Source organism: Molothrus ater, chromosome 3 (assembly GCF_012460135.2).
Source record: "Molothrus ater isolate BHLD 08-10-18 breed brown headed cowbird chromosome 3, BPBGC_Mater_1.1, whole genome shotgun sequence".
NCBI classification, from domain to species: domain Eukaryota; kingdom Metazoa; phylum Chordata; class Aves; order Passeriformes; family Icteridae; genus Molothrus; species Molothrus ater.
The window spans coordinates 7,841,794-7,863,139 of record NC_050480.2 but is presented as its reverse complement, the minus strand read 5'-3'; the positions used below and the strand labels follow the sequence as shown (position 1 = coordinate 7,863,139).

At 44.3% G+C, this 21,346-nt stretch overlaps 1 protein-coding gene across 1 annotated transcript in view; it reads right to left on the bottom strand.

Annotated features, from left to right (window-relative positions):
- The window catches only part of TP53BP2 (tumor protein p53 binding protein 2), a 56,785-nt gene extending 38,963 nt beyond the window's left edge, over positions 1-17,822 (bottom strand). The window contains exon 1 of the mRNA XM_036379684.2: positions 17,677-17,822. Coding sequence (XP_036235577.1) covers positions 17,677-17,703 — 27 coding nt within the window. The 5' untranslated portion in view covers positions 17,704-17,822. The remainder of the gene's footprint in view (positions 1-17,676) is intronic.
- Between the last annotated feature and the right edge of the window lie 3,524 nt (positions 17,823-21,346).

Sequence of the window (21,346 nt, the reverse complement as noted above, 5' to 3'; positions counted from 1 at the left end):
CTTGGTTCATAAGCTGCAATCCTTACATTAAACAGTTTCTGGCTCCTCCCTGAAACTGGAGATGTTAAGACAGTTGTATACAAACATCCAGCAATTTCAGAGGGGAAAAAAACCCAACATGCAAAAATTTAGTTTCAAACTAGGCATAAATGAAGCATTTGATTAAAAAAAAAAAAAAAGACAAATTTCAATCAGACTTTGTATTTTTTTTAAAGATAGCATGAAAGCAATTACTGAAACATCTGACAATTGCATATAGCCTTGGGTGAGGGTTTTTCCCTCCTTTACAAATATCGAGTTTTATGAATTCCCAGCACACACACCAAGCATTTTTTGAACAGGACTCAGATGCCCAAATTAAGGTCTAAACTAAAAGATTGCCCTTCTTTTCCCAGCCCAAAACCATGCTCACTATAGGTACTGAAAAGCTTTAAAATATAAAAGCACTGCAGTATTTTGGCATACTTTGGGAGAAGCCAGGGGTGTTGGGAGAAACCAGGGGTGTTGTGCATCTACTGAAGCAGTTCCTTTTAAAATCACATCAGAGATTCCAGCTGACTCTGCTCCAGCTTAGAAAAGAGAAGTTTGCAGTTATGGAGCCACCAAATGAGGCAGTTCGATCGGCTGCACCAAGGACACCAGAGGAAGCCCAAGGTCACAGGAGCTAAAGCAAGGGAGGGTTTTTGCAAGGAATCACTGCAGTGCTTGACTTACAAACAACTGGATGGAAAAGCAGAGTACTGAACGTAAAGGACTTCGTGTCTCACAAAAGCCTGACACTTCAGTCACAAATATTTCAAAAATTCACATTGGTCTGAAGTACAATTTGAGTACTCCCAGCACAAAATGTATCATTTTGCTCCAACTTATTTATGAATGAACTCCAACTACAGCCACTAAGTCAGGATTGTAACACACCCAGGAACACGAAGGGAGCTTAGTAAGGAAAGCAACCAAACAGAAGGACAGAAGAGGGCATCAATTAAAGAAAATCATGGGCCATTTTATAATCCTCCATCTCTCTCCTGCACATCAAACAGCCTTACCTTTGCCTGCAAATCTGACCCATTCATTGCTGAGCTCATCAACTGGATCACTTCATACAATTACACCTATATTAAATACAAAAGGTCTCAACATCTGCAAATACATTTTCAACTGAAAGTAAAATATTTAAGAAAGCCTAGCACTTTAACAGAGCTAGCCAATGACCACACTCTATTCTGGCTCCTGCTTTGTTGCCACACAAAACAAAAATTAAAAACAAAGTAATTTTTTTTTAAATCCAAACCCAGAAGAAACCATTTCCAAACACTAACCTGAGCAAAAACAAATCTTATAATTCCCATCCATCCAACAAGATATCATTTCACATCAAAGGCCTTGAATCACTCTTCTCCTTAGATCAGAAGGCCTCAATTATTGATTAAAGTGGGGGGAATAGAAATGCAATTTACTTTTCAGCTTTGATGGTGTTTCTGCAAGGATCAGACTTCTCTTATTCCTTAGTTATTATAAAGCTGATATCACACATCTTTGGAATTAAAAGGGTGCTAAATTGGATACTTTCTAATTCATACACTAATAGCATTCAAGTATTCAGGTTTCAAATATTCAGAAGAACACTCTTATATGGGGCATGATGTAAATTAAAATACACTTAATTAATTCCCGAAACTACCTGAGTTAAAAGGGACACATTTCCCCCCTCCCCACATTTCTAGGGAAAATCTTAACTCTGATCATAAAATGTCAGCAATGGGCAACAATCAGCAAAACTCAGTCCCTTATAAAACATAATCAAGAATACATTAAAAAATAAGAACTTAACCCTGTTTTTCACTATTGTCTGGATTCCTAACTTTATGGAGGCTTCCTGCACAGCATGCACTATACAACACAAACCATGGCATCTATTCACACAGTATTCTTCAGCTTCAAAGCACTTTATGGCCAGGAAGTCATGACACAAGCAAGCAGTTTCCTACTTTACCGGCAGGGAAACTGAGGCACACAAGGAGAAAACAGCAGAGCCAATCCCATTATTTGATAGCCAAACAAGCAAACTGCCTCTGGAAAATTTGATTCATTTTGTTACTTTGCATCAGAGCTAATAACATCATTCTTTATTAGCTACATTTCAGACTGAAACCTAATCCCTTGGAGCACTCATTACCTGTGTCGAAGATTTTTTTATTTCCATAACACAGCTAAGTAATGGTTTTAGCTTGCATAACAAATTTTCTCAGCTCTCATTTTTAGGAGGCATTAGAAGTCGTTCTTTTAGGGCTTTTCAATTAATTTACATCATTTTCTATGAATTTAAATCCTGAACTAAAATGCAATTTTAGAAGTTAGTTTTAGTTAGCTGAAAAACTAGCAACATAGAAATTTTAGAATTAATAGATGAACTATCACATTTCAAGTACAGGTGAGAGAAATAACTGCTTTTACCCACAGTTTAAACTACTACTAAGCCTTCCCTGATAAATACAACACCCCTCCACACAAAGAGTTTTAAATTTAAAGTCTTGCATCTTACCCAGTGGGAGCAATGATGCTGCACCTTCCCAGATGGCTACAAAGAAATCAGTGGCTAAAACAGAAATTTTTGCTGACTTGATGCAACTTTCTAAACAACAGAAGACAGCCTGCACAGGAGCACATTTTCCTGTTCTGAGAAGCAGCAGTCAGAGCTGGTGCACAGTTACAGCTCTCCATTCAGTGCAAACTACACCACAACAGAGTAATTAAGTGATTCTTCTGCATGAACTTCCTCAGACCCTGAAAACCGTCCTTCCATAGGCAACATCCTCCCTTAAAGATTAAGGTAAGCAAAAGATTAAGGTAAGCAAAAGATTAAGGTAAGCAAAGATAATAATAGACTTACTAGAACACAGGCACATGGGATGACTGCTATCCCTGATCCTGTTCAATGAGGGTTCAAGAGAAATGCAGAGTAAAGTTTAGAGTTTGCCTCCAGCCACACCCAAACGCACGGAGTTCAGCTCTTGCCATCTCCTCACACACCACTCTGTTTATTTTGCACTGGCTTTGGGCCATAAATATGGGAAAGGAAGTTATGATGCAAGGTAGGTGGAGTATAGCAGGAAGCACCATGGGATTGCTCAGATTATTCCCAGTCCATATCAAGCACAGCCCTTTTCCCTTTTCATTGTATCACAGCAGAAAACAAGACTGAGCTTTTACTCTCAATGGCGTGGTAGTTTCTACTTTAAACAATAAGTTTGTTATGCATTTGTATTTTATCTTTAGCAAAAATGTCAATTTTTTCCAGGACTTAAAATACAACATACATCTATGTGCACTTTGCTGCTTTCAGCTCATTTTTCCATTCCTCAAAGAGAAAGCTTTCCCCTTCCTTTTTTTCTTCTCCCTCTTATCCTTAGTGTAGAGAGAACAGAATGAAAGCCATCTGCTTATGATATATGCTAGTTCAAGTGGGCAAAGGCTACAGCACAAATGCCACATTACATCTCACTATCAGGCATCTGAATCATCATGATGGCAAATCTGAAGAGCTGCAAGGGAAACAGCCCAAGTTCTGGTCAAGTATTGTTACTGTCTGAAATTAATGGATGGATGTTTGCTCTCATTCTACTTCATGGGCTGCAACCTCAACAACAGAACTCGGCACTGCAGTTCAGACTTACTAATGAGGAATATGCAATAACAATTTTCCTGCCAAATCTTGTAGAAAATCATTATCTTAGATTAGCAATTTTGATTTTGTGAAGTCTATCAGGACTGGTAAACACAGGATTCCTGACCTACATCCCCCCCCTTCTTTCAGCTGAGCATTATGCACCCAGTCTTTCAGAGCTTTCCAAACAAAGACTTTGACTTTGAACCCAAGTTACGTTTACCAGCTTGACATTTTTCTTCAGGCATTTCCATACACAAGAATGCAAAAGTCCTCCCACAAGCCAGACACCAGAAAGGTCTATGCAAATAAAGCTCACTCAGCACAGGAGCAACTTAACTCTCCATTCCTTGGCTGAGTTATCATGTATCACACAAGGCAAGAAAATCTCAAAGGTGGCTTTTAAAGCCACCCATACTTTTACAATGCAAGTGTCTACTGCAACAACAGCATTTAGTAGGAAAAAAAAAAATCCAGAAGTTTGTAGTGGGTTGACCCTGGCTGGATGCCAGGCTCCCATCAAAGCCTCTCTATCACTCCCCTCTGCAAATGAATGAGGGAGACAAAATATAATGAAGGATTCATACATTGAGATAAGGAGCTGGAGATCACCCCCCAAATAATGTCACAGGCAAAACAGATTCAAATTAGAGATATTAAATGGATTTATGATTAAAAAACTCAGAGCAGGAAAATAAGAAGTACAATAAGACTTTTCCTCCCCCCTTTCCAGCTCTAGTTCTTCCCCCTCCCCTCAGCAGTGAAGGGAGATGGGAATAGGGGTTGTGGTCAGTTCATCACATGTTGTTCCTGCTGCTGCTCAGGGAGAGGAATCCTTTCCCCTGCCACAGTGAGGGGTCCCTCCCATGAGATAAAGATCTCCATGAACTTCTCCAGTGTGAGTCCACCACCCCAGGTAAGAGTTCTCCACAAACTGCTGCAAGGTAGGTCACTCTTCCAGAGCTCAGTGCTTCAGAGGCACAGCCTGCCCCAGTGTGAGTCCCCCACAGGGTCACAGGTCCTACCAGGAAACCTGCTCCAGCATGGGCTCCTCTCTCCACAGGTCTGAAGGTCACTGCCAGGAGCCTCTTCCACCATGGGCCTGCCACAGGCTCAGAGCTCATTCACAGTCTCTTCTTCATCCCCCTGCTCCAGTGGGGGTCTCCTCCATGGGCTGCAGGTGGATCTCTGCATCCCTATGGACCTCCAAGAGCTGCAGGGGCACAGCTGCCTCACCACAGTCTTCACCACAGGCTGCCAGTGAATCTCACTTCCAGTGCCTGGAGCACCTTCTCGCCTCCTCCTCCTGAGCTGACCTTGGTGTTTGCAGAGTGTGACCGTGTTCACAGGGGTTCTTGGATGAGGGAAGAGATGAGAATGTTGACTCCATGATCAGAAGGCTTGATTTATTATTTTATGATATATATATTACATTATAACTATACTAAAAAGAAAAAGGATAGGGTTTCTCAGAAGGTAGCTAAGCCAAGAATAGAAAAGAAAAAATGGTAACAAAGGCAGCTCTCTCAGACTCTGAGATAGCTCAGTCCTTGATTGGCCATTAATTATAAACATCCAACATGGGCCAATCACAGATCCACCTGTTGCATTCCACAGCAGCAGATAACCATTGCTTACATTCTGTCTCTGAGGCCTCTCAGCTTCTCAGGAGGAAAAATCCTAAAGGAAGGATTTTTAGTGAAAAGATGTCTGCGACAGCAGAGTTGTTCCTCTCACATATTCTCACTCTGCTCTTCCCCAGCCATAATTACATCTGCACAATATCTTTTTTTTCCTTCTTGCTAAATATGTTATCCCAGAGGTGCTGCCATGATTTCTGACTGGTCCAGCCTTGGCCAGCAGTGGGTCCATCTTGGAGCTGGCTGGACATGGAGGAAGCTTCTGGAAGTTTCTCACAGAAGCGACCCATGTAACCCTCCCCCACCAAAACCTGGCTATACAAACCCAATACAAGTATAAAAACCAAACAAATTGGCCTGTAAAGTATATAAAATACATTGTTTTCAGTAACACATGTAGGAAACCACAGCCTTTTACTGAGTACCCACATTTGCCAACACCAATCATCTACAGCTCGTTCTGCTCAGACCTGAATCCACTTGAATTTGCACCAATGTAGTTAAACAACTGCAGAAATCTAGAGGAAACAAACCCTGTATATATTCTTCATATTACACCACACAGCAGCACGTTCACAGATCCCTGTCACTGCCATCTGTGTAGCTCCTCTCCTTCAACATATTCCCTTCCACCCCAAAATACTCTTTCCCTTTCTCCCCAAATCCTTCCTCGTGGCTCCTTGCAGACACCACTTTTGCACTGCTGGACACTTTACCATCAACTCCTGCAAGCTGACTGTCAGAAAAGCAAGCCCACGCGTGGTGTTTGGGCTTCTGCTCTTGGCGTCCTACTTGCAGGTTTGCTCCTCCTCCTCCCTCCTGGAGCCAGCAAAGGAGAATTGGATCTTTGGAGGATTGCCCCTTCAGGCAGACTCTGCCTCATCATCTGCATTCAGCACCAAGTTATAAACATTTCATGCACAAGCAGAATGAAATTAATGTTATTTTCAGGCAGATAAAAAAATTATACCATGTAATTGTTACAATAGATACGTACTACAGAAAAGGGGACCAGTCCAACTCATACAACATAATCACAGGGGGGTTCCAGTTGCTCCTCCTCCCATTCTTCAGTATCAAAACATGGGCTGTTCTCAATGATCCTAAAGCCAAGACAACATCCAAGCATAATGAGTGGGGTTATGAACTCAAGCTTAAGCCTGAATCATCTCAATTTTCTGTGCTTACGTCAAACTCAGAGGAAGTCTTCGTACAAAAGAAAAAAAAAGGTAGTAATAACTTCATAAAGGAAAATAAAAAAGAAAGTAGGCTGCTCTTGCTGTAATAGAGCTTCCCCCCATTGGGAATAAGTGTTATGGTTCCTTCAGCCTCCTACATGGCCAGAGGCCAAAAAAGGGCCACAGTAAATGCTCCCTGTGGGGACTTGGGAGAATTACAAGAATTACAAATCTCAAGACAGTCCTTTAAAACGCAGGTACTTTCTCTCAAAGAAAGCCCAGTGTTTTTCCTGGTAATAAAAGATTTTGTACAAGACAAGACTCTTCCTGGCGAAAAGCAAAAATAGATATGCATCAGGGATAAAAGCATATTTAACACCACCTACACCTAAACAACACAGGCTATCACAGGATCTGGCACCTTTCCCACCCACACCACACCTCCCACTGCCTAAGACACCAACTCTTCCTGGGTTTAAAAAACTCTCCTTTTCTGCTTTTCCAGCCAATTTGTAATAATCTACCAATAAAAAGACAATCAGCATTCACACCAGGAAGCAGCTCCACCTCAGCCCACCAGAACACAGAAGGCAAAGTCACATTTATCATACAGCAAGTGCCTACCCATACATCAAGCACATTTATAACTTAAATTCTATTCATTGATACCAGGGGGCTGTGCTGGTGGGAGCACCCATGGGGGACCGCAGGGTATGGAAGCAGAAGAGAGGAATTGCTTTTTTTGTGAGTCAATGTATCTAAAATAGTATTTAAAAAAAAGAACAGAGAGCAGAAGATTTGTGATGTAATAGCAACACAAAACAAATCATGTAGCAAGTCAGGGGGAAAAAAAAAAAGCACAGAACACTTATTTACTCCAAACCCAGCAACTTCACAGAGTTCTGTGCTAAACACGTTTGAAAACACATTGTATTAGTCACTCCTCTAGGAAAACAGCTGTCAAAACCTGTGTCCTACCTCCATAAAATACTCCAAATCAAAACACTCATGACACACACAGGTAGGTCAGAGGACACGCCATTTCTGGCATCTGAAACAATGACATATTTAACCACACAGATTAATTCCAGTGCAGGAAAAGTCACAGGACACACTGGGCTGTTCTGTGATGCAAGGTGGCCAGTCTGGTACCCTAAAATGCATTACTACAATGGCAAAGTCAGAGGCATTTTAGCACATCACAGCCTGTCAACACAGGGTTGACATCTCCTTTATGCTCCAATTCCAGAATGTGCTCTTCAGCCATCTACCTGCAGGACAAGCAAAAAACAAACTAAACTAGGAATTTCAGACCACACAGCACAACAGTGTGCCTATTTATCACTTTCCAAATCTGCTGTCTTCCTACATATTTGCCATTACAATGTAGAGGCTTCCTTGTTCCATCTTCTAAATATCACCACAGTAAATGTTATGTTTTTGTTAGTCCAACGTACTCCTTGCAGTGAGTGACAACACAAAAAGATGGTGCAGAAATTCCCCTGTATTACCAACTCTCAAGGGAGGTTATGCAGCATTCACATTCTCTGAAAAAAATCCCTTCTCCCAGGATTTTGCTCCTGGGAAGCTGAGAAGCTTCAGAAAAAAGGAAAACAATTCTTATCTCATTTGCTTCTCCTGTGTTGTGCTCATGTGGAATGTGTTTGGAGATTGTTTACCCACAGGTGATTGTTTCATTGGATTCTGCTGTGAGTTGTTTTGACTCTTTGGCCAATTGGGGCCAAGCTGTGTCAGGACTCTGGAAAGAGTCACGAGTTTTCATTATTATCTTTTTAGCCTCCTGTAAGTATCTTTTCTGTATTCTTGAGTATAATTTAGAATAGTATTCTTTAATATAATATAGTATAATAAAGTAATACATTAGCCTTCTGAGAACATGGAGTCAGATGTTTCATTCCTGCTTTGTTGGGGCATTCCCTGCAAATACAATAAGGGTAGGAGGATAAGGTATCATCTGACTGCTCCTAAATGGAGAGCTGAGGTACACCATGATCCTCCCAAATCCACATTATTTCTGATTGCACAGCCCCATGACAAATCACTCCCACCATGGAAGTTTTTAGCTCTTTTTTGCCTTTATTTGCTACAAACCATCACTCAAGTCCTTACTAAATTCAAGGGGAAGCTACCAAAGCCACACGGCTTTGGGTGTGGACGGAAACCAAAGGAACAAGACCATCCATTTGAGCAGCATCCTACTATTAAATTCATTAGGTGTAATGTCACACCACACCTTTGCAGAAGAGCAGCCCTTCCCAACTCACCACCAACTCTGGGTGGGTACACACACCTGCTGCATGGCAATGACCTTCACTTCTCACATCCTGCCAGGTGACTGCCAGGACACACAGCACTGCAGACAACCAACACAGCCACCAGCCATGCCAAAGATGGCCAGCACAAAATGCCTGTGCTTGGTGATCAAAACTATTTGACAACAGCTGATATTATTATTATTATTATTCAAAGCCATAAAGGAGGGTTTTTGTCCTACCTCTTCTGGGCTGCAACACACAGGAAGTCATGAGTAACTAAAGCAGCAGCCATTCAGTTGGCAGAGAGGACAGACACACTGAGCATTTGCAACACAACAGATGGATGTTGGTTGTTATTTTGCAGGTTAAAAGGGATCAGTGGGGCTAGTCCAACATGAGAAATGATGAATGGCCAGACAGTCTCAGCCAACCACTTTACAGTAATAGGATATGTAAAACTCCAGCAGAACTGGGAAGGAGAAATCTTGTTCCCTTCAGTCAGCCCATGAGCCCAAGCAACCTGCTTGATCCAACCTTTGCTCCTGTGGAGCTCTACACATTTTAACTTGTATCCCAAACATTCAGGCACTCCACCAGACACTGCAGAAGGGTGGCAGATTGTAGAGCTGATCACTGTCTGACAGGTTTTATTTAAGTGCTGCTCACTCCCCACAGCTCTCTCCAGGCAATAGCAGGCTCTGTGCAGACACACCAGCTGAGAAGTGAAGGGACAACAGTTCAGCAGGGCAAGGCAGCAGAGCTTGCTGGGTGGCTTTTGGCTTTACAGGTTGTCACCAAAGTCATGACAGTAAACAAGACAGTACTGTACAGAATGGTGGTTGCTTAGGTGATGTCACACCTATTTTAAATGAATTAAACAGAGCAGAGTTTAAACAAATAACATTCATATTATGCCAGGCTCCTCTCGCTTCAAGAGCTTCAGAAGTTGTCCCTTTCAGCCTGGTACTACTTGGCTGCTCATTCAGCTTCCCTGGAGGTAGAAAACCTTCTCTGAGCCAACACTGCTAAATACTATTTGCACGAGAAGTACCCTAAATAACAATGTTTTTCATGCAACACTGGTAAATCACTCTGAGAAGGGCCTTGTGGCAAGACCTACAGACAGCACAGAGGGACAAGAGTGCAGAGGCAAGAAGCAGAGTGCTGTGTCCATGGCTTCCCTGCACAGACCTTCCCTTGCAGCAGCAGCTGTTCTCAAAAGGCTGGAAGATGCAGCATGGAGAGGCTACAGGCAGCATGACAGGACTGCAGCACTCTTCAGGAACTCAGCCTGAACATGAGCCATGGCAGAGTCCCTCTGCCACCTCAGTATTTCACAGGAGAGCTCCCTGCCATTCCTCTGGGAGGTCTGGCCCATTTTGCCTGGTCCCTTGCACTCTGCCTTTCACACTCAGTGACACCTCCCTCTCTCCACTATAGCCAGAATTCAGTCATTCCCTGCTGTGTCAGCTTCTCCTGAACACTTGATTGCATTGAGAGACACACAGTTGTACTACAGCTGAGACCAGAGAAGCTCTAACAAATTCTAGGAATGCCATCCTTTAGAGGGCCTCCCCTGGCTTAGGATACCCAAAGATGGCAGGAAAGGGTTTCACTTGTCTGGAGAAATCAGGCAGGAGCTAACAATCACTGTTGTTGTCTTATTTCAAAAGTCCCATACTTTCTCAGTGGTTTCTCATGGGCAACTCCTCACAGCACTGACTCCTCCTTTCTCACAGCACAGCCAACAAACTCCAGCTCTGCTCTCACCCAGCTAACCCACTCTTTTGTAGCACTCATCATTATTGGACACAGCTGTGGCCTACTAAGGGCAGGCCTGTTCCTCATCTTTGGTGATTAGTACAGCTGCAACTCCTCAGGGGTGAGACTACCTTCCACACTATTCCCTTACATTCCATCCCTCCACAAATCACTGCTCTGTGTGATTCAGATACTGACCTAGGTAAGATTCTGCATTCAGGACAGCAAATACTTACTGAGAGAGCAGACTGAACAAAAGGTCTGTGCACACTCCAAAAAAAAAAAAAAAAAAGGAAAAAGTGCACTAGACAAGCCACCACCCTCAGGCAGCAGGGAAATTAGCAAGTTATAACTGTGCACAAGTATGACAGAAACAGCTGAGTAAGAGACCCAGCTACAGGAGCAAAAGCCCTCCTCAAAATGAATATTATTTGCTAGCCCAGCCAAGTTGCACAACTTGAGCTTTGTTCAGCAAAACTAAGGAATAGGAGGGTGAGATTGCTGTGTCTTGCTGAAGAGGCTTGTGGCTACTGAAATTCAGGAAGGGGACAGTCACCTTGTAGAAGGTGAAGCCTCCAACACCTTGAGAATGCAAGAAAGATAAACTACAGCAGTGCTTACGTGGAGACTTCCAGCTCCTTGTTCACACTCACAGGCTGCTGCTACAATGGAGCTACTGTGGTTTGGTGCAGAACAGAGCTCAAATACATAAAAAAAAATATTTTACTCTTTTAAATAACAGAAGGAAAATTAAGTAAGAAAAATAGAAAAATACACAATTCCAGAGACTCTCCCTTAGCTTTCAATTGAAACAAACAATGGGATTTAACACCCTAATGAAATAGAGGAAAACCAGTAATCTAAACTTAGATCTAAATTACTCCTTAAGTAGTTAAGTTTCATAAAGTAGAAGTATCAAATGACAAGGAAAATCTCCTAACTTATTCAACAAAAAAAATAAACAAACCCCACATATTGCTTCTTATCCAAGATACATCCTAAACAGTGAAACAAGAATATTTATTTTATATATTTTAAAGGATTGGTGAAGAAGCATCTCTTTCAGGGCCCATTCTCAAGCATGGAACACAATGAAATACCACCAGAGTTCTCTCCCCATTTGTGATTAACCCTACAAATCATTTAAATGCTGATGTTGGATATGACAGACCTGTATTCCAGCTGCACCACAATGTCCCAGCTGGTTTGACTCTACAGGTCCTCCACATCTCAGGCTGAGTTCACTGCATGACCTCTAACAAATGGCTTGACCTCCCTGCAGCTTCTGCTCACTTTATTCAAGGTTATGATCCACAGCAGTTTGCATTTTACAGATCAAATGTTTGATACAGAATAACTCAATAATGTCAGAACCTTTCAAGTCATCTTCTTGTCAATTCTGAGGGAACATGTCCATGTTTTTACATGAGTTTGGGTATTATCACCCAGGTACACTGCAGATAAAGGAATCAATTTTATTATCAAGAGAACAGAATAAGTGATAACTGCAGCACAAGCTTGATTTTAAAATGTCTATGCTTTACTTTGCAGAAGCATGAAATAAACACATGAAAAGGGTTTTAAAACAATGCAAAACCCTAGACAAATGCACAAAGTTTTGCCCTAATCTTTCTTTTTAAAATAAACACCACTAAAAGGTAGGGCACTGCACACAGCCATCTATCAAAGGTTCATATCAGATTAAGACCAGGAAGCATCACAGCAGTATAGAATAAATTTGTACAGAAACTACATTACCAGCTCAGCAAAAAAAATCTTGGTGCTAACACCACAGAAACAAAACCCAGAGGGTTCATCCTTAAGACACCAGTGGGGTCAATATCCATGTAATACCATCCCTCTGGTGAAATACCCAATGAGTACAAGTGCATGACTAACCCTAAACAGCAGCAGCAAGATCCTGAATATTAATGATTAACTAAATGCAAACAGCAACAGCAGAAGACAACTTTGTGCCCTTTAGCACGTCAGAGTCACAGTTGCTGTTCTGTCCCAGCTCACTATTCCCTCTCCATGAACATCTATCCCAAACTGCAGCAAGTTATCTAACACTGTTTTAAAACAACATTTCAGGTCTTTCATGTTCCACAGAAAAGTCTGAAACCTCTAAACCATTAAAGCAGTGGTGACTAAGATAATTAAGTACACTTCACGTGATGTCCAGGATTTCTGGTGACCTTTACTCACAGTATCATCCCACTGTTTGGGAACTGAACATCAAAAAGACTTTGCCTGACTCACAAGTGACTAAGCTGACAGAAACCAGACCTCAATATAATAAAACTGAGAGCAAAGAGAAGTTTTATCTGCTCGTTACCTCCTGAATAGGAGCATCCTCCAGTTTCCAGAGCACTGAGTACCTCTTACATTTCACAAGACAGTGAAAGCCCAGACATGAAAAGGATCTTGGCTGTTCCTTTGTTGTCAGTGGGAAGGAAGGACAAGGAAGCAAGAAGTCCTTCTTCAGCTGTGCCACCAAGCCATAGGAGGCAGCTCGAGCCCATCTTGTCAGGGTCACCCACCAGGGAGGCTGTGTGGCAGCAAGGCAGGACTGTGCAGTAATTAAACCAACTCCATAACACACACAGGGAGAGAGAGACAGAGAGAGAGAGAGAGAGAGAGAGAGAGCAGTCCCCAAGGCTGCTGACAAGGACAGGGGCCAGGCAAACAGAGCACTTTCAAGACTGTTTCTCCATCAATAATTTGAAAAGAATGCTAGGCACACTGCCATGCCACTAGTTTATTCTGTGGGAATAACCTTTATACCTGCCTCTTTTAAAGTCCAACTTACTTGCATGTAAATTAATCCCACAAAGCAGATCTGCTCACCAAAAAAAGCAGAGATCCCTTCTGACAACACTAGGAAGGAGAAGACAGAACAAAATTCTGTGATTTATCCATCCATCCCAAACTTCATGACAGCATATTAGCCCTCAAAAGTGTAAATGCAAGAGCCCCACAAGGCACTCAGGCCCTGAATTGTTCAACAGATCAGAAGAGGCATAATTAACTATTCCCATGGTCACCACAGCTTGATCTGGTATGAATTTGTAATATTGCCCTTCCCCCATGTCTGATAAAAGCCACACAAAGAAACAAAGATATTAAGACGCTGCTGTGTAATATAACAAAAATTGCAGGTAGAGTGCTAGGATATCAAAAAATACATAGGAGAAAATAAATGCATTTAAAACTACTCCTGGAACAATTATTCACTGAACAGGAAAAAAAAAAAAAAGAAAAAGTAAAAAAATATCTTGTTGTAACAGCACGAAGTAAAGGGAGGGGAAAAAGAAAAAGAGCACTCTGGGAACCTCAAGGCAGTGTTTTCTATTTTGCATAACAACAGGTCAGAGTCTGTAAGGGAAGTCCAAGAGGTTTGAGAAGTTTAGAGCTAGGACAGCACAGCAAAACAATCACCTAAGCTTTATTTAGCATTCTAGACAGAATACTTAAACACTGAGTACCACATTAAAGTGTTTGAATATAGCATTAAAACTTATAAATTATTAACATTAAGTGGACATTCAGTTAAAAGAACACTTAATAAACTAAATCCTCCAATTAGATGAAGATATGTAGCATACTCTTTGAAGAGCTCACAGTCTGAAACCCCATTCCTGCACAGAAATCCATGAAAGGGGCCAAGGAAAACAGTGTTAATGACTGATAAACCTGATCAGAGATAAATTATTAAAAGACCACAGGAACAGCACTGAGATCCTACAGCTCACTTATTCCTCTCATAAACTCTGCTGGGGGTCAGTTTGTTTATAAACTTACAGCTGCTTATATTACAAAGCACAAGAGACTCATTTCTGCTAAAAGTTCTTTAGTTTAACTACCAGAGAAATGCTTCCTACAAAAATTTCCAGAGACAGACTACCTCAGTAACTCAGAATCCATACAGCACCTCCAATTAACTGCAAAACAGCTTTAATTGTAGGGTTTTTTTAAGGTGAAACATAGACATATCCACAAACTAGTGAGCATACTGCATTGAAAATATGTACTTGAAGTGCTCATTGGATGTGGCAACTCCAAGAAGTTCCCTTGGGACAAGATGTTAGACTTCAGAAGGAAAGGATTACTCCTTGTGGTATCAAAGTTGCTGCTTTCAAGTTACACTTGAAAGTTTAACTTGATTAGAAAAGAACACATGGTTATCAAGAACTTGGGTGTCAGACATTTCAGTCATTTCTAATGATAGAAGGCAAAACTTCAAAAGGAATTAAAGTGCTCCCCAGTTTGCCAAGTTAGTCCCTAACAATACAGCTGTGGGTCTGGATCCACCCCAATTTCAAGAGGCCGCCAGGAACCAATGCACATAATTCAAATTGAATAATTAATAATTATCTAGATCAAGGGTGGGTTGATCTAAAAAGTCCTCTGGGTATTAAAGGGTAGCTCAATCTACCACATCCCACATTCTGACAGGAAAAAGATCCCCAAACATTTATCCAGCATGCATAATGACCCAAATTATTTCTCAATACATACTCCTTTTAGGGTAATAATGTAAAATAAAAGGAGAGATACCAATTATGCTGTGGAAAAATATGCTATTTTAGAAAGTGTTTCCAGCTCCTTCTCACTGCTTAACAGTACCAGTCACACTCCCACAAGCCTTCACAGATGAAAGGTGAGACAACCTCACACAGCTTGCCAGCATTAACCCTGTTATTACCTTCAGCAGTACAGCTACACACAAATTACTTCTTAGTACACCCTCGTGCAGACTTTCAGTCCCACTGCCCTGACATATGGTTACAGCAGCAGTTGAGCTCCTATCTGTCATTACCACAAGGAAAACATTCCTATTTCAGGGTAGTCTCCCAAGAGCATGAATAGTTATGCTGCTACAGCAATTTCCCAGCTTTTCCCTGGCAGCTGCTCAGAGGTGAATTCCTGGCTGGGCTCACGTTGCCTGTATTTCCCACTTGGGGAACAAACTGTGTTGTTTAATGCTTTGCCCACACTCTCTTCTGGAGCACAGGAGATGGAATTGGAGCTGAGAGGTAAAACCATAAATAAAAATCATCTGATTTTATTTGTAGGGTGGAGAAAAGAAGGAGGCATTTTAAACTTTTAAGAAACTAAACATTTTGTAGATGGTTTAGGGCCAGCCTACTATTTCCATTCAAGCAATTAAGAAAAAGATATTGAAGTTATGAACGCTGCATTACTGAACAAATAAAATACCCCTCATGTCCTGTTCCCTCCTCCTCTGCCCATCTCAAACTTTTAATTTTTTCTGAAAAAATAAATGAGGAAGTTTTTCTTATTATTACCTAAAAGACAATGAGGAAATCTCGAGAAAATCTTTTTAAGCTGAATTAAAAGTTCCAATACTCAAAATACTTACATTTTTATTCCTTAAGCCACTTATCAACCCTCACAATCCTTTCATTATTCGCAGTAAACACAATGTGAAGAGGCCGTATTCATCCCTTTATTTACGTGTGAAACACCAGAATCCCTAATGAGTTGAGTCATCAACAAAGAGAAGTCGGAGCCACCGGGGCAATGCATACTCTGGAATTTGTCACCTGCGAATGCTGATGGGATAAGACTGCGTCTGTTTGTTTTCTCCTTTATTTGAACTCAGTGACAAGGAACGCAACAGCATCTCTTGAAGATTTCACTGATATATGAGGGCGCTTACCTAACTCAGTTTTGACATGGATCGAATCAACACCTTATTATATTTACTGCTTGTTTTTCTAAGTTTTCACAGGCAGACAACACCACTGTTGACAGACAACACACTGGCTATTTAATCTAGTTGGGCTCATATTCTGTCTGTTCCTCCCTCATTAGCTAGAGCAATCGTCACCCAGCCTTCTCTCGTGTTCTGCGAGATCAAATTATCGCTCATTATTTCCTCCTAATTGCAGAGGAAGAACCTCACACCTATAGCAAAACAAGCTTCCCTGAAACACCCACATCCTTCCAGCACGGGTTCCCAGTTTCACCTTTCAGTACAGCTCCTTTTTTTGATTGCTTCAATCAGTTCCTTGAAGAGTTAAACTAGAAATAATCTTTAATACAAGAATGCTGTTGAAGGAACCACCTATGCGTGCAAAGCTACTCGGTAAGACAGGCCACACCGCCCGGGGGAGGATGGCAGAGAGAACACTTGAAAGCACCCTCAGCTCGGACTAAATAGGTATTAAGCTCGTCGGGATTTTCTGTACATACTCCAGTCTACCAGAACAACAGAATATGGATTTCACAGGGCATCCCTGCCAATAAACCCAGGGATTCAGTGGCAGGTGTACCTTCAAAGGAAACTATTTTACGTCACCGCTTTCGCATTATTGCGCTGGAAACTAAGGAAAAGCTGCCGGGCTTTGCTTTCATCCAGCTACAACTGACAAAAACGGCGCAGTTTTAAAATTCATGGTAAAACTCCTTAGAGGAGGCGGTGCTCCGTGTGCCCTTTGAAAGTGTTAGAACAGAGACACTTCCCAGAGCCGGGCAGGTTTAGCACACACCGCCGCCAGCAGCTCCCGAAACTCTGCCGGCCGAGGTGGGGAATACCTGCCCCGAGAGCTCCGCACCGCAAACAACGCGGGCTCCATCTTCCTCCGGCCGCCCTGTGTCTCCGGGCACCGCAAGGCAAAGCCACCGCACCCCCCCAGAAACAGCACGGCTCAAACCAACTTTAAGAACTTCGTACCATTAAAAACAAAAAAAAAAAACACCCAACCAACCAAACAAAAAAAGAAGAAGAAAGCAGGATACAGGCGAAGTGCCCATTAGCCCGCGGGAGGGCGGGGAAGCCTTATCCCAGCCGTATCCCCCAGCAGTGGGAGAAGGAGAAGCCCCGGGCGCTGCGGGCCCCTCTCCACCCCGCGCCGCTGCCGGGGCCCCGCAGCCCCCCCGGCCCTGGCTCGGCTCCAGCGGGCCCGTCTAACAAGTTGATCCCGGCGTGAAAGAGGAAGAAAAGGAAAACCTGGGAGGGGGAGGGGAAGCCCCTGCGCGGCCCCGGAGCCCGGACCGAGCGGGGGAAGGCGGGCAGGGAACGCCGGAGGGAAGGAGAGTCGCCTCCCGCCCCCCTCCACGGCCGCAGGATCCATTTTCCCTCCCGCTGCCCCGCTCCAACTTTCCGCTCGCCGCGGCCCGGGACTCACCGGCATCATCTTGGAGCCGAACCGCATGGGGGCGGCCGGTGCCGGCCCCGCCACCCGGAGCGGGGAGCGGCGGCCGGGGGGGCGCAGGGGCTGCGCTGCTGCTGCTGCCGCCGCCGCCGGGACGACCTGTTGCGGGAGGCACCCGGCTCGGCCCAGCCTCTGCTTTGTTCCCACCGGGAGCCGCTCTCCCGCCACCGCCTCCACCCCCGGCTCCGCTCCGAAACTAACCCCGGCCCGGCGAGGAGGAGCCGCCGCGCCCCGCCCGCCGCCCACCCCCGGGAGGGGCCGGCCCACCTCCTGCTCCCTCCGGGGCTGCCGGCCCGGAGCGCCACGAGGGAGGTCAGACCGCCCGGGGCTCGGCATTCAGCGGGGGCTGTGACAATACGAGATCCGTGGGAGTCCCCACGGGTCACCCCCTCCGGCACGGCGCTCAAAGCGCGCGGGTTTCGGGGCCCCACGGAGCGCGGCTTGCCCTGGATCGGCAGCGCGGGTGGAAGCCACCGGCCAAGGTCACAGCAGAGCCTCCCCTAGCCTGATCTGCGAGCCCCTGCCGTCCCTGTGCCTCAGACAGACCGTCCTACAGATGCCTTTTAGCTCCTCGTGTACGCAGCCAATGGAGCATCCCTGCCCGAGGCACGTTTTATTTTTTTTTTTGTTATTTTTGGTTGGACCTGGTGAGTAGATCAAGTCAGACCTCACTGAGATGACAAAGCCTCAGTTGGGCTGTCCCAAAAACCATCCCCTCGAATCTTTTGCACCCACTTAAGAGGTGTAGGGAAAAAGTTCTCCCTTCTTTGGAGCAGTGTGCAGGACATCCATTTCAAACCCAGGCACTTTGCTAGCAGCACTTCAGAAACTCACGCAAGGCTTGGGGGAAAAAAGTATATTCATTCAATCGGCACCGTTACAGGGCTCTCTCGCCAGGAAAACCAGCCCCATCTGTTTTACCTACTCGTATTAAAATCTTCGTAGTAATTAGGCAAGATAAAAGCGGAGGGGATTAGAAGTTCCCAGATGAAGGAAGAGCAAAACACGAACTTAATTTGTATAAAAACATCTATTTTTCTAAAGCAGTAAAGAAACTTTGAGAGCATTAAAGGAGCTTTGAGAGCTCCCCCAGGAACTCCTAGGCGGTAAGCAAGCACTGTTTAATACAATATTGCTGCAGGAGGGATAAAATCCCGGCCGAGCCGCGCCGTGTTTGCCCCGATCCCGGGGCCGCTCCCGCATCCCCCCCACTCCCCGCGCTCCTCGCCCCCGCGCCACGGCCGGCCAATGAGGAGGCGCCGCCCCCGGCATGACGTCACCTCCTCGGGCGCCCATTGGGCGTCTCACGAACACAGCGCGGTGTCTCCCGGCAACGCCGTGACGTCACGGCCGCGTCCCGGGCAGCGGCTCCGCCGTTGTCCCGGCGGAAAACGCGCCCGTCCCCGGGGCTGCTGCCTCGGACGGACCGAGCAAAGAGCCGCACTGCTGGGGGATAGGGCTTCCCTTATCCCGAACCCCGCGGGTATCCCGCCGGCTGAGAGGCATCTGTGAATCCCAGCTCTTTCCCCATTTGCGCCCGTTCCGATTCGCTTCTCCAGTGCCCGCATGCATGGGTCAACCTACGCGCAGAAGGTTTACAAAGCCACTTATAAAGCCAAAGTTTCATTTGCTGGATTTTTAAAAACTCAGACTTTAGATTTATATTACAGGATAAAAATGTTACAGGTAAAAGCAAGTGGCACTGGAGAACTGAAATTCTTTGAATCGCGGAGTAATGGAATCACTGAGTTTGGAAGATCATCGAGGTCAATCATTAACCCAACAGTGCCACGTCTGCCACTAAACCACGTCCCTAAGCGCCACATCTCCATGTCCCCTGAACACTGCTAGGGAGGGTGACTCCCTCACTTCCCTGGGCACCCTTTGAGTTAAAGACATTTCAATAAAGACATTTCTCCTAATACCCAATCTAAACCTCTCCTGGTGCACCTTGAGGCCGTGTCCTCTTGCCCTATCTCTTATTACTTGGGAGAAAAGACCGACTCCCAGCTGGCTACAACCTCCTTTCAGTAGAGCACATTGAGGTCTCTCTGATCATCCTTTTCTCCAGGCTAAACACCCCCCAGTCCCACCTCAGAAGCCTTGGTGCTCCAGACCCTTCACCAGCTTTGTTGTCCCTCTTTGGACACACTCCAGCCAACGATTCTGCAAATTCCTGCTGAATTTTTAGAAGCATGTAGTTGGTAAGGGATAAAATCAGGAGTGTGATCTTTTAATGTACTCCCTAAATACAGACACAAATAACTCCAATAATTAGAATATTAAAATAACAATTTTAAGCCTGTAAAATAAACCTGGAAATGGTTAGGTAAAAATCAAGTAGAAAAGGTGTTTCAGATGAGTGTATGTGCGAGGTAGCCACATTTTGCTAGCACAAGCCTTTTGCAGGCCAATCCACAGAAGTCTCTTTTGGCTCAAGCTCTAACTTTGACATCATCCACGCAGAACCCCATCCCTGCTAAGGAAATGAAGCTCCAAGGGGTGCACAGATCTTTATTTCCAGTTCTGTGCAGGCTCTGTGACTCATACACTGCAATGAGGGCTCTCAGTGCCATCTGGCCTGGCACTGAAGATCCCAGCTCCTCTCCAGCAGAGGGGACAGTGCTGGCCAGGTTTGCAGGTAAAACCCTTGTACCCATGCCTATCTCAGCAGCACTGCCCACCCTCCCTAGAGCACCTCTCATTCCTGCCTCTCACAGCTACTCAGACATGATCTCACTAGAGAAGCATGGCATGAATTTCTCACAACAGGTTATTCATTCCAGGACAGACTTTTTGGTTTATCAGCAGAGAGTTGATGTTCCCCTAGAGAGGGCAGAAATATGGGAGGGTTTCTGAGCACAGGTTCAACCTCCAGAGTGTCGACAGTTGGAGATAACTGAGTCATGCACAGCAGCATTGGCAAGGGGCAGCAGTTCCCAGCCCTGCATACACAGAGCTGTCAGAAAAAGGAAGAGGAGATCCACAGGATCTGGAGCCAATGGCATGGACAGCTGAAGCTCTGCACCTCTTCCCTGGCTCCCACTACTTTTGGTGGCCTAAGCAGAGCATGCTGCATTTGACTAAGCCCACATGCAGTTCCCTAGAGGTGATCACAGCAACAGCTCTGATGCCTCAGGTTTTAGCTTTCATATTTTTCAGATTCTGTACTGCTTTAGTGTGTAGATCTGAGCTTCATATTAGGGAATAGTAAGCTCTCTTCACAAAGTAGGTAGTCAAAACAATTCCTTCTCCAGCTGGGGACCAAGGACAACAAATCCAAATGTCAGGCCCAAGAGCATAAACAAGAGTGGAATGAAGAGAGAAAAACAAGAAGGATGGGACTTCATTGGCTGGAGCTGTAATTGGACAATTAACTCCAATATTCCAGTGTGGAATTTACATGCCTTCTGAACAGAGACATCATTCTCTCTCAGGTTTTTTCCTGGAGAAGCACTGAGGGAAAACAAATTTTATCCCTGCTTGCTGCTCCTGTTGTTTTGCACATGTGGAATGTGATAGGAAGATTGTTTACCTGAAGTGATTTGTCAGTTGGATTCTGCTGAGGATTGTTTTGTTTCCTTGGCCAATCACTCAAAGTTGTGTCCTGACTGTTGGGACACAGTCACAAGTTTTCTTTAGT